Source organism: Phocoena sinus, chromosome 3 (assembly GCF_008692025.1).
Source record: "Phocoena sinus isolate mPhoSin1 chromosome 3, mPhoSin1.pri, whole genome shotgun sequence".
Classification (NCBI taxonomy): domain Eukaryota; kingdom Metazoa; phylum Chordata; class Mammalia; order Artiodactyla; family Phocoenidae; genus Phocoena; species Phocoena sinus.
Genome location: NC_045765.1, coordinates 15,868,101 through 15,884,268, shown reverse-complemented (window position 1 = coordinate 15,884,268; position 16,168 = coordinate 15,868,101). Strand labels below are relative to the sequence as shown.

The following is a 16,168-nucleotide window of genomic DNA, read 5'->3' as shown; positions in this document are numbered from 1 at the left end:
GTGTGAGGTGAGGTTAACTTTAATATTTTCCTGTTTTTGTAACCAGTGGTCCCAACCCTGCTCACCAAACAATCCATCTTTTCCCACTGACCCACAGTGTTCTTGGTCACCCCCACAGGTCTACCTATGTGGGTCTGTCTCTGGGTTTTTCATTCTGCTCCACATGTTCTAGTGTTCTATCTGTCCATCCCTGTGCTAGTACCATGTTGTCTTAATTACTGCATCTTGAGGTTAATTCTTAGAACTTATATGTCTCTATAGCAAGCCAAGACCTTGAGATAGAATCTTGGCTATTTTTAAAAATTAATGTATAATTGACATACAACATTATATTAGTTTGGGGTGTACAATATACTGATTCAATATTTTTATATATTGTGAGATTATTACTACAACAATCTAGGTAACATCCATCACCATATATAGTTAACAGATTTTCTTGTAATGAGAACTTTCAAGATCTACCTCCTTAACAACTTTTTTTAAGCAGATAATTCTATTTATTTATTAAAATTTTTTAAAATTAATTAATTAATGAATTAATGTTTGGCTGCATTGGGTCTTCTTTGCTGCATGCGGGCTTTCTCTAGTTGCAGTGAGTGGGGGCTACTCTCTGTTGCAGTGCGTGGGCTTCTCATTGCTGTGGCTTCTCTTGTTGCGGAGCATGGGCTCCAAGCATGTGGGCTCAGTAGTTGTGGCTCACAGGCTTAGTTGTTCTGTGACATGTGGAATCTTCCCAGACCAGGGCTCAAACCCATGTGCCCTGCATTGGCAGGCAGATTCTTAACCACTGTGCCACCAGGGAAGTCGCTCCTTAGCAGCTTTTAAATATGCAATACAGTATTATTAACTATAATCACATGGTGTACATTATAGCCCCATGACTTATTTATTTTATAACTGGATGTTTGTACCCTTTGACTCCCTTCACCTATTTCACCGCCCCCCCCACCTCTGGCAACTCCCAATCTGTTCTCTGTATCTATGAGCTTGTTTTTGTTTTTTTAAATTAGATTCCACATATAAGTGAGATCATGCAGTATTTGTCTTTCTCTGCCTGACTTATCTCACTTAGCATAAGGCTCTCAGGGTCTATCCATGTTGTTGCAAACAGTAAAATTTCTTTATTTTTCATGGCTGAATAATATTCCATTGTATATAAATACCACATCTTCTTTATCCATTCATCATTTGATGGACACTTAGGTTGTTTCCATACCTTGGCTATTGTGAATAATGCTGCAGTGAACATGAGGGTGCATATATATATTTGAGTTAGAGTTTTCATTTTCTTTAGATAAATACCCAGAAGTTGAATTGCTGGATCATATGGTAGTTCTATTTTTAATTTTTTTGAGGAATCTCTATGCTGTTTTCCACAGCAATTGCACAAATTTACATTCTCACCAACAGCACAAAAGGATTCTCTTTTCACCACATCTTTGCCAATACTTGGTATTTCTTGTCTTTTTGATAATTGCCATTCTAACAGGTGAGAGGTGATATCTCACTGTAGTTTTGATTTGTATTTCCCTAATGATTAGTGGTGTTGAGCATCTTTTCATGTGTTTTTTTTGGTCATCTGTCTGTCTTCTTTGGAAAAATGTCTATTTAGATCCTCTGCCCACTTTTAAATTGGATGGTTTGTTTTTGCTATTGAGTTGTATGAGTTCTTTATATATTTTGGATATTAACCCCTTATCAGATATATGATTTGCAAATATTTTCTCCCAATCAGTAGATTGCCTTTTCATTTTGTTGATGGTTTCCTTTGCTGTGCAGAAGCTTTTTAGTTCAATGTCGTCCCACTTGTCTATTCTTGCTTTTGTTGCCTTTGCTTTTGGTGTCAAATCCAAAAAATTATTGCTAAATCCAGTGTCAAGGAGCTTACTGTCTATGTCTTATTCTAAGAGTTTCAGGTCTTATATTTATGTCTTTAATCCATTTTGAGTTAATTTCTGTGTATGGTGTAAGACAGTGGTCCAGTTTTATTCTTTTGCATGTGGCAGTCCAGTTTTCCCAACACCATTTACTAAAGAGACTGTCCTTTCCCCATGTATATTCTCAGCTCCTTTGTCATAAATTAATTATTCCTGGGCTCTCTACACAGTTCCATTGATCTATGTGCCTGTTTTTATGCCTTTATCCTACTGTTTTGATTACTATAGCTTTTACTATAGTTTGAAATCAGGGAGTGTGATGCCTCCAGCCTTGATCTTCTTTCTCAAAGATTGCTTTGGCTATTTGGTGTCTTTTGGGTTCCATACGAATTTTAGGACTGTTTGTTCTGTTTCTGTGAAAAACTCCATTGGATTTTTTAAAAAATAGGGGTTGCATTGAATCTATAGTTTGCTTTGGGTATGGATATTTTAATAATATTATTTTTTCAACCCATGAGCATGGACTATCTTTCCATTTATTTGTGTCTTCTTCAATTTTTTTTTCATCAGTGTGTTATTGTTTTCAGTGTACAGATCTTTCACTTTGTTGGTTAAATTTATTTCCAGGTATTTTTTTCTTTTTGGTTCAATTGTACATGGAATTGTGTTCTTAATTTCTCTTTCAGATAGTTTGTTATTAGTATATAGAAATGCAACAAATTTCTGTATGTTGATTTTGCATCCTGCAACTTTACTAGCATCTTGGCTATTCTTGGTGCTTTGATTATTTATGTGAATTTTAGAGTCAGAGTGTTTACAATCTGTTCACACACACTTGTGCACACACACACAAAATAGCATTTTGCTCAACACTGCATTAAATTTGTAGGTCAGGTTGGGGAAACTGCCATCTTAGTGTCATTGAATTTTCAAATCTATGAACATCATGTGTCTCTCCATTTGTTTAGGCCTACTTTGATGTCTTTCACAACAGTTGTATAATTTCCCTAAAGTTCTTATATATCTTTTGTTAAATTTATTCATGTGTTGTTAAAAATAATTTTGATACTGTTGCAAATGGTATCCTTGTAAAACTGCATTTATGTAAATTTTTGTTCACAGATGTATAGAAATAAATTTGCAAATGAGTCTTTTCTGTAAGTGATTTGGGGCTTTTTCTGTAGACAATCATATAACCTGAGGTGAACGAGAATTTTGTTTATTTCTTGCAATCCCTACACCTTTACCTTTTTCCATGTCTTTCTATGATGGATTAAGTTGGGTAGAGATGTGGTACCACACCCCATTTTTGATCTTAAGAGAGATGCCATTGTAATTTTACCACTTGATCTGATTGTTGCTGAGATTTTTTAGTAGATATCCCTTTTCAGGTTAAGACAGTTCCTTTTGTTTTTTTGCGGTACGCGGGCCTCTCACTGTTGTGGCCTCTCCCGCTGCTCCGGACGCGCAGGCCCAGCGGCTGTGGCTCACGGGCCCAGCTGCTCCACGGCATGTGGGATCTTCCCAGACCGGGGCACGAGCCCGTGTCCCCTGCATCGGCAGGCGGAATCTCAACCACTGTGCCACCAGGGAAGCCCTAAGATAGTTCTTATAACTGGAAGTCCTAGTTTGCTAAGTTTTTAAAAAAATCATGACTGGTTGTTAAAGTTTATTGATTTTGGGGGGGATATGAATTGAAATGATGATTGTGTTTTCTAGGAATTTGTCTATAACATCTAAGTTATCAAATTGTTGTAATAACATTGTTCATAATATTATACTGCTTTAAAAAATAATCTATAATAAGGTATAGTCGATATGTAATAAACTGCATCCATTTAAAGTATACAATCCAATGAGTTTTGGAAAATATCCTATTTTTAAAAAAAATCATGCTGTACATTAAAAAAATCTTATAACTGAACATTTGTACACTTTAACCAATATCTCGCCTTTTCCTCCATCCCCACAACGCCTACAAACCATCATTCTATTCTCTGTTATTATGAGCTCAGGTTAAAAAAAATTTTTTTTAAGATTCCACATATAAGTGATACCATACAGTATTTGTCTTTCTCTTTCTGACTTATTTCACATATCATGATGCCCTCCAGCTCCTTTCATTTTGTCACAAATGGCGGGATTTCCTTCTTTCTTTTTGGCTGAATAGTATTTCATTGTATATGCATACCAACTTTATTTATCCATTCATCAGTTGGTAAACTCTTGGGTCATTTCCATGTCCTGGCTATTGTGAATAATGCTGCAATGAACATGGAGGTGCAGAGATATCGATTTTGTTTCCTTTGGATAAATACCCAATAGTCAAGTGCTGGATCATATGGTAGTTCTATTTTTAATTTTTGAGGGTCCACCCTACTGTTTTCTACAGTGCTGCACCAATTTACATTCTGATCAACAGTGCACAGGGGTTCCCTTTTCTCCACATCCTCACCAACATTTGTTATCTCTTGTAGTTGGATGGTAGCCATTCTAACAGATGTGAGGTGATATCTCGTGGTTTTGATTCATATTTTTGTGATGATTAGTGATGCTGAGCATCTTTTCATGTGTCTGTTGGCCATCTGTATGTCTTCTTTGGAAACATGTCTTCAAGTCCTTTGCCAGTTTTTAATCAGATTGTTTGTGGTTTTTTGCTCTTGAGTTGTGAATTCATTATATATTTTGGATGTTAACCCCTTATCAGATATATGGTTTATAAATATTTTCTCCCATTCTGTAGGTTGTCTTTTCAATTTATTGATTGCTTCATTTGCTATACAGCAATTTCTAGTTTGATATAGTCCCACTTGTTTGTTTTTGCTTTTGTTGTTTGTGCTTTAGGTGTCATTCAAAAAATCATTTCTAAGACCAAGGAGAAATTTTCCTATGCTTTCTTCTAGGAGTTTTATGGTTTCAGGTCTTACATTTATGCCTTTAATCCATTTTGAGGTAATTATTGTGTATGATACAAGATAGTGGTTCATTTTCATTCTTTTGCATGTGGATGTACAGTTTTCCCAACCACATTTGTTGAAGAAACTGTCCTTTCTCTATTGTGTGTTTTTGATGCTCTTGTCAAAGATTAGTTGACTGCAGATGTGAGAGTTTACTTCTGGGCTCTTGATTCTGTTCCAATGGTCTATATGTCTATATGAAACAGTACCATTGCTGTTTCAATTACTATAGCTTTGTAATATAGTTTGAATCTTCTTATCTTTTCAATCTGTGCAGTGTTTGTGATTCTGCCATCACTTCATTCCTAATGTGGGCTATTTTTGCCATCTCCTTTTCTTGGTCAGTCTTGACAAAGGTTTGTCAAGGAAGCAACATGTAGTTTTATTTATCCTCTCTGGTTTCTCTTTACTCTTTATTCATTAATTTCTGTTCTTATCATTATTCTTTCATTCCTTATATGTTCTCTGTGTTTGGTTTGATGATTCTTTTCCTAGCTTCTGAAATTAGATGATTAACTTTTAGATTTTGGCCTTTCTTTTCTTCTACTCTAAGCTGTTAAGGCTGTTTCTTTCTCAACAGTATCCCATTAGTTTGACAGGCCATGTTTTTGATACATTTTAGTTCTAAATATTTAAAAATTTCCATTGCAATTTTTTTAGCCCTTAAGTTATTTAGAGGTGATATCTAAATGAATGGAGCTTGTCTTTGTTTTGTTTTTGCTGAATTTTAACATTCTGGTCAGAGGACATCAACTATGTTATGCCTTTCCTTTGAAGTTTATGGCTGCCTGCTGAATTGAACCTTTTCAAATGACCTCTGAACTTTAGTTACTATTTTCCCACAAAGCCAATTTTGTTTGCTGGTAATATAGCTGCATCAGTTTTCTTTTGGGTAATATTTGCCTTTTCTGTATTTTTCTGTTCTTTTTCTTTGAACTTTTTAATATCCTTATGTTTTAGGTGTGTTTCTAATGAAAAGCATTATTTAGATTTTTCTTGTTGTTATTCATCCCCAAATCTTTTCTGTTTGGCCAGAATACGTATATGCATGTGTGCATGTATACACACACATATGTACATTAACTCTGGGTCTATTTCTACCACAGCCATTAGTTTATGAACTGTGAGTCTTGAACTCTGTTGCTCAAAACCATTGTGTTCTTGCTTGTTTAGTGCTGTTGCTTTAGACTTATGTCCTGTACCAATCAGGGATTCCCTGGGAGCTTTTCAGCCTCAGAATTATTTTAACTCCTAAAAACTTTCCCGCAGACCTCAAAGAGCTTTAGTTCCTGTGTGATAAATCTATTGATATCAAAACTGAGAAATTTTAAAATGTTTATTAATTCATTTAAAATAATAATAAGCCCATTATATGTTAATATAAATAATGTATTTTTAATGGAAAAACCCCTGTCTTTTCTAAAACCAACAAAGAACAAAATGTAGAGACAAAAGTGGCATTTATTAGTGTGCAAATCTCTCTAATACCCAGCTTCATACAGGACAGCTGAATTCTCTGCTCTGGAGTCCTGCAACCTTGGGACAATGCCACACTGGTGAGAGAGTAAGAGTGAAAGAGGCAACATGGAAACTGTCCGTACTGCTAGGTGTCTTGAAAGGGCTTCAGGGACCCACAAGTTGGTGGGACCACACTTTAAGAACCACGGCACTATAATATTTCTACTCTGATCAGCTTTCTATATTTGAGCTCTGATTAAGACTTCGTTGAAAGAAACAACTCTGAAGGCAGGTTGAAAAGTGCAGGGTGAGGGGGAATGCCTGAACCCCAGGCCTGGCACTCACTACTGCAATGAGGCTACTTCTGCCATCAGCCCAGCCTTGTGGCCTTCACCTTGGCCTTCCTGGTGACCCTCACCATAGCCATCAGTTGGCTTTCACCTTGATCTTCATCCTAGCCCTCACCTTAGCCATCACTGTGGCCCTCACCTTGGCCCTCATTGTGGCCCTCACTATGGCCCTTACTTTGACCCTTACCATGACCCTCACTGTGGCCCTCACCTTGGCCTGGCCATGGCTCTTACCCTAACCCTCACCCCAGCCCTGCTCAGGCTCGGCCTCCTGCACAGCACACTTGGGGGGCTGCTGCTTCTCCTGTTGTTACAGGTTTTCTTTGTTCTAATGAGCCAGGCTGCATGCTGTCCACAGTGCTCAGAGTTCGGACACAAAACACCAATTTAGGCAGCTCTGGGTCTTCTCCCGGCTTTGGGCCTCCTAGCATCTCTTCCTGACTGAGTTCTCCAGGATTCTGCTGTTCAGGCCCCCTCTCCTTGTCGCGCTTGGCTCCCTCTGCCCAGGGCTGCATCTCCTGGAAGATCTCCCTTGTGGAGTTCCATGAGCAAAGCCCATTGGCTTTGTTTTCCTCTTTTAAAACTTACCTTGTTGTTCTTTTTTAACTGCAAATGGGATGTGTGCCTGTTGAATACAACCTAATGGCACAGAAGCACATAGAGTGAAAAGCCTGTGTCCTCCCTTCCACCCTCCCGAAAGTCACCATAATTAGCCATCTGTGCTCACTTTCAGACAGTTCTGTGCACTTACAGACATAGATTTATTTGTATGTTTGTGCCCACACACAGTGTTTTGTGTTGTACTTTTCCAAGCTTACATGGAATTGTGTCCTCTGTGTTCACATTTCTGTACTGGGTACATGTGTTGTGAAGGCTGATTTCATGTGTCAACTTGAGTAGGCCACGGGGAGCCCAAACATCTGGCCCAACATGATTCTGGGAGTGTCTGTGAGGGTGTTTCTGGATGAGGTTATCCTTGAATTGGTGGACTGTATAAAGCAAGTGGCCCTCCCCAGTGTGGGTGGGCCTCATCCAATCATTGGAAGGCCTGAATAGAACAAACAGGTGGAGGAAGAGGCAACTCTTCTTGTCTGACTATTTGAGCTGGACATCAGTCTTCTGTCCTTGGACTTGGACTGGAATATTGGCTCCCCTGGCTCTCCAGTTTGCCAACTCAGATGCATATATATGTGCGTGTTGGTTTTGTCTCTCTAGAAAACCCTGATACTGGTGTCTTCCCATGTCAGTGGGCGAGGACCTCTTGTATTCTTTCTATGACTGCATCCTGCGTTCGCCAGGTATGTCCTGCAATTTATTTGATTCTCCCCCCGGCAAGTGAGTTTGCTGACAATATTTTGCTGCCATGTACCACCTTGAACATCCTTGTATCTGTACTGTAGCACACATGTGTAAGAATTCCTGCAACTCACACATGTGGTAGGCATCCTTTCTGAAGTTTGGTTTTGGTATCTTCTTTTGGGCAGCCATCATGAATTTTATTTTATTGTTATTATTTTGGCCATGCTGCACGGCTTGCAGGATCTCAGGGATTGAACCCAGGCCACCGCACTGCAAGTGTGGAGTCCTAACCACTAGACTGCCAGGGAATTCCCCATCATTAATTTGAATGTAGTCAAAATAATTATTTTCCTTTTAGGATGTCTGTTGTCTTATGTTTTGTTTAAGAAATTTTTGCATATACATGTTCTCAATTTTCTTCTAAAAACTGTGTTGTTTTTTTGGCTGTGCCACACGGCTTGCTGGATCTTAACACCCTGACCAGGGATCAAACCCAGGCCCAAGCAGTGAAAGCGCCAAGTCTTAACCACTAGACTGCCAAGGAATTCTCATGTGTTGGTTCTTTTTTTTTTTTTTTTTTTGAGGGATGTACATTTTATTGTAAACCTGAAATACTCTTCAGACAGAACACAATGTCTTCAGTCTAGGCTCTCGTGTGGCTTACAGAGGAAACTGTGATTTTTGGATTAGGGGCAAGGAGAGGGACAGCACAGAGGATGAGTGCTTAGTTTGCCAAAAGGACCTCCTCACGAGTGCTCCTCAGCCAGCTTATCAGCTTTTGCCACAGCTCCTTCAATGGGTCCCACCATATAGAAGGCCTGTTCTGGGAGAGGGTTATATTCACCTCCCAAAATCTGCTGGAATCCTTTGATGGCCTTCTTCAGGGGTACCACCTTTCCCATATGACTGGTAAAGACCTCAGCCACCTGGAATGGCTGAGACAAGAAACGCTGTATTTTCCATGCACGGGACCCAGTTAACTTGTCTTCCTCAGAAAGTTCATCCATACCCAGGATGGCAGTGATGTCCTTGAGGGATTTGTAGTCCTGTAGGATCTGTTGCACCCCACAGGCAACATCATAATGCTTATTGCCAACAATGTTGGGATCCATGATGTGAGAGGTGGAGTCCAGAGGATCCACAGCTAGATATCTGCCCAGTTCAGCAATAGCACGGGACAGCGCTGTGGTAGCATCCAAATGGGCAAAGGTAGTGTCAGGGACAGGGTCAGTCAAGTCATCAGCAGGCACGTAGATAGCCTGTGCAGAGGGGATAGATCCCTTTTTGGTGGTGGTGATTCTTTCCTGCATGGTACCCATATCAGTGGCCAGGGTAGGCTGATAACCCACTGCAGAAGGGATTCTGCCCAATAAAGCAGACACCTCTGAGCCAGCCTGGGTGAAGCAAAAGATGTTATCAATAAACAGCAATACATCTTGACCTTCTTGGTCTCTGAAGTATTCAGCTACAGTCAGTCCAGTCAGAGCTACCCGGGCCCGAGCACCAGGCGGTTCATTCATTTGACCGTACGCCAGCGCGACCTTGCAGGTAGCATCTTTTAAGTTGATAACACCAGACTCAGTCATTTCATGGTATAAGTCATTGCCCCCATGGGTCCTCTTACCAACACCAGCAAACACAGAGTAACCACCATGGGCTTTTGCAACATTGTTGATTAACTCCACGATCAGTACTGTCTTGCCAACTCCAGAGCCACCAAAGAGCCCAATTTTGCCACCCTGGGCATAGGAAGGCAGCAGATCCCCAACCTTGATACCAGTAGCAAGAATTTCCTGCTCAGCACTCATCTCCATGAATTCAGGAGCCTCAGCATGAACAGCAGCAAATTGTTTGGTTTCGATGGGACCTCTCTCATCAATAGGTTCTCCAATGATGTTCATGATTCTATGCAAGGTCTTAGGGCCAACAAGAATTTTGACTGGTGCACCAGAATCCAGGACTTTCTGGCCTCTAACCAAACCTTCTGTACCATCCATGGCAATGGTCCTTACCGTGCTCTCACCCAAATGCTGGGCCACCTCCAAAACCAGCCTGGTTTCCCTGCCTTGCACTTCCAGGACATTTAGGATGGGTGGCAGCCCCTCATCAAATTGGGCGTCCACCACTGCACCAATGACCGCCACGACACACCCAGTGGCGGTGTCTGCCTTTGGCGATGGATATGTTTGAGCAGCATAGTCTCTGGCAGGCTGGAGAGCTGGTGGAGTGCTGCCAAAGTGGCCCGCAGTAAGAGCTGGGCTTGGGGTGGCAGTGCTGAAGGGCTGAGTCCCTGCAAGCCCTCAGAGGCTGAGGCAGCGGCACACGACCCACAAGTCCCAACATGGTGGAGCTGGGGTGGAGACTTTTAGTCAGGTTTTTAAATTCATTTCAGCTTGATTTTTTTAAATTGAAGTAAGATTCGTATAACATAAAGTTAGCCATTTTAAAGTATACAATTTAGAGGCATTTAATACATTCACAATGTTGTACAACCATCAGCTTTATGTAGATTCAAAACATTTTCATCACCTCAAAAGGAAACTCTATACCCATTAAGCAGTCACTCCCCATTCTCCTCTCCTAGACCCTGGTAACCACTAATCCACTTTCTGTCTCTGGATTTGCCTGTTCTGAACATTTCATATGAAGGAATCATATAGTTTATGGCCTTTTGTGTCTGCCTTCTCTAACTGAGCATGTTTTCAAAATTAATCCACATTGTACATGTTTCAGTATTTTATTCCTTTTCATGACTGAATAATATTCAATTGTAAGAATAGAGCACATTTTGTTTATCCATTCATCAGTTAATCAGTTAATGGACATTTGAGTTTTTTCCACTTTTTGGCTATTGTGAATAGTTGCTGTGAAAGTTTTTGTGTGGACATGCTTCAGTTTTCTTGAGTGCATACCTAGGAATGGAATTAAAGGGTCATATGGTAATTCCATGTTTAATCCGCTTGAATTTTGTGTATGACACTATATTCGTTTCCTAGGGCTGCTGTAATAAATTACCACAAATTTGGTGTCTTTAAAACACCAGAAATTTATTCTCCTACGGAAGTACAAACTCAAAGTGTCAGTGGGTCAAGCTCCCTCCAGAGGCTCTAGGAAGGATCCTTTCTGCCTCTTTCAGCTCCTGGTGCCCCAGGAGGTCTGGACTTGTGACTGTATCACTACAATCTCTGCCTTTGTCTTCACAAGGGCTTCTTCCTTTGCGTTCCTACATCATCTTCCCTCAGTGCATGTTTGCCTCTGTGTCTACATTTCCCCTTATAAGGATACTAGTTATTGGGTTGGGACCCATCCTAATGACCTCTTGATTTGATTGCATCTGCAAAGACTCTACCTCTAAATAGCTCCCAAGCACAGATTCTGGGGGTAAGGACTTCGACATATCTTTTTCTGGGGATACCATTCATCCCATGATAGGTGCAAAGTAGTGATCTCGCTTTCATTTTTTTCAGAGAGCTGGTTGTCTAGACAATTCTTCCCAGTCCTCTGTAGGGACATCTCAGTGTCTGAATGTGTGCAGGCCAGTTTCCAGGCTCTCTATTCTTCTCTTTTCTACTATTCTATTCTTGAGCCACTGTCTTGTCTTGATTACTACAGCTTCCTAATTGAGCTCTGACATCCAAGAGTCAGTGGTTAGAAAAATAGGGTCTGTTTCTTGCTTGGACAGCTTTCTCTGTTCTTGTGACCCTTTTATATGTGCTTAACCTTGGCTCTGGCCATTGAAGGTCCAACAGTGACCACATGGAGGCCCTGGAACAGCTTTGTGGTATGCCCTAGAAATAACTTTGTCCAGAGCATGTCCAGCACAGCCCTGGGCCGAAGTGAAAAGGATGTTGTATGAACTGATGCCCAGAATGTAATGCCCAGGAGAAAATAAGTTGGAGTCTTGAAGCTCTTTGGAAAGGCCAAAGATACGGGGGTTGAGCTGAAGAAACTGAGTGACTTTGTAGCAAAGCCATGGCTGTGAAAAGTCCAGTTTCTAACCATGATAAAAGGGCAAGATTGCCAAGTTAAGTCACCCAGTTAATTGTGGCCCTTAATTTCTACTCTAGGAATTTGTGCCGCCCTAATATTAGCATTTGTAGGGAGGGAAGGCAGCTGTTGAGGGCAGGAGGCAGTTCCATAGTGACTCCCAGGCCCCATGGGCTCTAATTTTAAACCATGAGAGGGGGAGGGAGGGCTCACAACTGTACTGCTGACACCAGTACAAGGGCACCCAGAAGTTCATTTTCCTGGGACACGTCAAAAAGATCTTCCACAAGCCTTTTCAAAGATTTGGTAAATACTTTGGGGCCAAAAAAAAAATGTTTTTCATATACATTCCCTGGCATTTATTTTAGTGGATACAGGATATATTATTAAAATCCTTGTGTTACTTTAAATTGTTTAAATTCTTTTTTAAAAAAATAAATTTATTTATTTATTTATATTTATTGTCTGCGTTGGGTCTCTGTTGCTGTGCGTGGGCTTTCTGTAGTTGCAGCGAGCGGGGGCTATCCTTCGTTGCAGTGCGCGGGCTTCTCATTGCGGTGGCTTCTCTTGTTGCGGAGCATGGGCTTTAGGCATGTGGGCTTCTGTAGTTGTGGCTCGCGGGCTCTAGAGCACAGGCTTAGTAGTTGTGGTGTGTGGGCTTAGTTGCTCCTCAGCATGTGGGATCTTCCTGGACTAGGTCTTGAACCCCTGTCCCCTGCATTGGCAGGTGGAGTTAACCACTGCGCCACCAGGGAAGTCCCTAAATTGTTTAAATTCTTATATCAGTGTTGCTTCCTGAAACTCTCAAATTAGAGGATCATTTTTGGACTTTCACCCAAGTTAGTCATCACAACTGAATTCCTCTTGAACACTGTGAAAAAACTTCCAGGACTGATGAGAGAATTTCTAGAATTTAACCAAGAGCATTACAATTCCCCCAGTAGGTGGCCTAAAGCGTTGCCCAGGATTTGAAATCAATTTTAATGATAGTTACTAATTTGAATAATAGTAACATAATTTCAAGCATGTTGTATTTACTTTAATGTTCTGATTTGGTGTTTTTTAAGATCCTGTTTTGTTTGATACGCTGTTTTGGTGGCAGAGAATGATTTACCCAGGAAGTCCGCTCTTTGCTACCTATCTCCACTGCCTTGTAGCAGTCATGGTTTCTGATGAGGAATAAGCTGTAAATCATATTGGGCTTCTCTTGTGTGTGGTGAGTTGTTTTTCTTATGTTTATATTAGTGCACTTAATGGTGTCCCACATTTCTCTAAGATTGTCTATTTTCTTCATTCTTTATTCTCCCTGTTCTTTGGATTGCATAATCTCAATCAGTCTCTATCTTCAAGTTCATGGATTCTTTCTTTTGCCATTGACATCTACCATTGGACCCCTCCAGTGTGTGTTTCATTTTATAATTTTTTTTTACTGCTGTTCTCTATTTAATGAGACATCATCATGAAAACTTCCTTTACTTCTTCCAGCATGGCTTCCTTAAGTTCTTTGAACAGTTATGATAGCTGCTGTGAAACTTTGTTAAGTACAACATCTGGTCCCTCTCACAGTTTCTGTTGTCTGTTTTTTTTTTTTTTTCCTGCATATGGGTCACTTTGCTGTTCTTTGCATGTCTCATAATTTTTTCGTTGAAAGCCAGATATTTTAGGTAATATATTTTGGTAACTCTGGATACTGATTCCCCTACTTTTTCTCTGGGCTTGTTTTTGCAGTTGTTTGCCTATTTATTTGCTTAGTGATACAGCTAGCCTCTTTTAGTGAGTCTGTTTCCCCGCCAGTGCAAAGCCTTTGGTGTCACTCCTCAGAGGGTGCAATTTAAGCATAAGCAAAGTCACCCTGGGATGCAGGGATTTTCAGAGGGCTCTCTGACTATCTCTTTCCTGATCCCTCCATTAAGCTGTTTCAGTTGATATCACACCCAGCTGTTGGGCTCCACTAACTATTGGCTGACTGGTCTGCTGTTTTCAGCAATGCCCATAAACTGCTGCGCAGTCTTCTGGCTAGTGTTCAGTTTTAAGGCCAGTCTCTGAGGTTTGTTCTTACCCCAGGAGGTTCTTCTTAGCTGTCTCTTTTTTTTTTTTTGCGGTACACGGGCCTCTCACTGCTCTGGCCTCTCCTGCTGCAGAGCACAGGCTCCGGACGTGCAGGCTCAGCGGCCATGGCTCACGGGCCCAGCGGCTCCGCGGCACGTGGGATCTTCCCAGACCGGGGCACGAACCTGCGCTCCCTGCATCGGCAGGCGGACTCTCAACCACAGTGCCACCAGGGAAGCCCCTTAGCTGTCTCTTTCCATGGTTCTCTCTGGTGAACTGGCTTGGTTTAGCTTTTTTCTCTTAATTAAGAGGAGCTACTGTTTTCAAGAGCACCCTGAGGCTTGAACATTCCTGCACTCTGTTTCAAATGCGGTCAGTTCCTTTGTGGAAAGCTTTGGAGCCCTCTGTGAACTGCCTTTCCCCTGGGAAGAATCTCTGAGCTAATGCTCTTGTCAGCGGCAGCCTCTGGTCTTGATTTGCTTCTCCCGGTGTGGAACCTCTGCTCTATGAGTGATTTGGGGTCGGGATAATCAGGACCCCCATATGTTCAGTCTACCATATGCCTCCATTCAGTGAGTAGGCACTGCATAAGGGAAGGGTGCCCCCAAACTCTCAGCCACACTCACCAGGAATTTCGCTGCTTCAGCTCTGGAGCTGGAGGGAATGAGAAATGCTGGTGGCCTGCCCCCTTGGTACGATGCCATACCCCCTGATCAGGAGCTGAGAGGAGAGGGACCCCCATCTTCTTGGCCATACCCACCCCAGGTGGGGTTCTGTCAAACAGAGCTGGGGGTCGTTTGGGTAAATCACCTCAGACTCTTATCATTCTTACCAAGTTTTAGTAGATTTTCTTGAGTCAACATCTCTGCTTTTGCTGCGTGCGCTGAGGACAATTTTCCGAGATTGTAATTTCTTTTTATTATTATTATTAGTGTTCACCAGTTACACGTGTTTTGCTGTGGAGTGGGTCTGCAGAGCTCCTCATGCTGCTGTCCCAGAAGTGGACCCTCTGAACCTTGTTTCTGAGCTAAGGCTGATGCCTGTGGTTCTCAAACCTCAAGGTGTTGGAAGAGGCTTAAAACCCCTGCCACCTGACGATTGGACTGTTTTGCATTGACGTGAATATCATGGGGTAAGAAATGGGAGATGACAAAGGAGCCTTCTCTCTATGAAGCCCCGCAAGGCTTTGTAGACTTGTTTTGGAGAAATACCAGCCTCATTCCAACATTGGAGGGACGTTCAACATAGCTGTGGATGCCGATGCACCTCCCAGCATTATTTGCAAAAATATGTGATGGTTCTTTAGTCTTGGTTACGAAATCTTTTAAAGGGCACAAGAAGAATTCTTCCAGAGGCATGAGGTCCCAGGGAGAGGTAGAGCCTTTTCGCACTAGGTAATTTCCGCAGGTGACTAATATTTTGCAAGCAAAATAGCTATTTATTTCAAGTGCTCAACATTTACAGTATTCCATTGTATGATAGCCTTTTATCAGATGTTAACAGAATCAAAGCTTGAAATACTAACTCGAATTTTTAAATGGATATAAAGGATGGCTGTGGGTATGCAAGTAACATGATCAATACTTGTAACTTTATGGTATTATTTTTTCACATGTGTTAAATAAGTGTATCTTCAGTAAAGTTTTCTTGTTACTATTACAATGCCCCTTGAGATTTTAGAAGTAGATGGATCCAGGGGTGTTTTCCAACAACTACAACCCATTCTCCCATTCTCAGTGGATATGAGCTGGGTGTCCAACAATTTGACTCAATTCTGACACTAACTATCTGGAGATAGCGTCAGACCCCCCAGGTTAAGGGCTCAGTCCCACAAGGCCACCCCCATTTCAGATGCCAATTGCAAGTCCAGAGCCACCCACACTTCTGACCTACTGGCTATACATCAGGGTTCCCATGACCCCCTTCTCAGGTTCAGTCATTTGCTAGAATGGTTCACAGAACTCAGGAAACACTTATGTATTTTTACTGGTTTATTATATAATAAAGGAGATCAAAGGAGGTGTGATCAATTATTAACTCCATTTCCAGACTCTCTTTCTTCTCTGGAGAATGGGGGTGGAGTGGGGTTGAAGATTTCAAGCTTCTAATCACGGCTTGATTTTTCTGGTGACCAGCCTCCATCCAGGAAGCATCCAGGAGCCCACCAAGAGTCACCTCATTAGAACAA

At 41.4% G+C, this 16,168-nt stretch overlaps 1 protein-coding gene across 1 annotated transcript; it reads right to left on the bottom strand.

The window, feature by feature from the left end:
- Window positions 1-8,690: 8,690 nt before the first annotated feature.
- On the bottom strand, window positions 8,691-10,287 carry LOC116751535 (ATP synthase subunit beta, mitochondrial-like). The gene is given in 3 exon segments (XM_032627567.1): window positions 8,691-10,181; window positions 10,184-10,263; window positions 10,266-10,287. Coding segments are annotated over 3 exon segments (1,593 nt in total).
- Window positions 10,288-16,168: the final 5,881 nt, after the last annotated feature.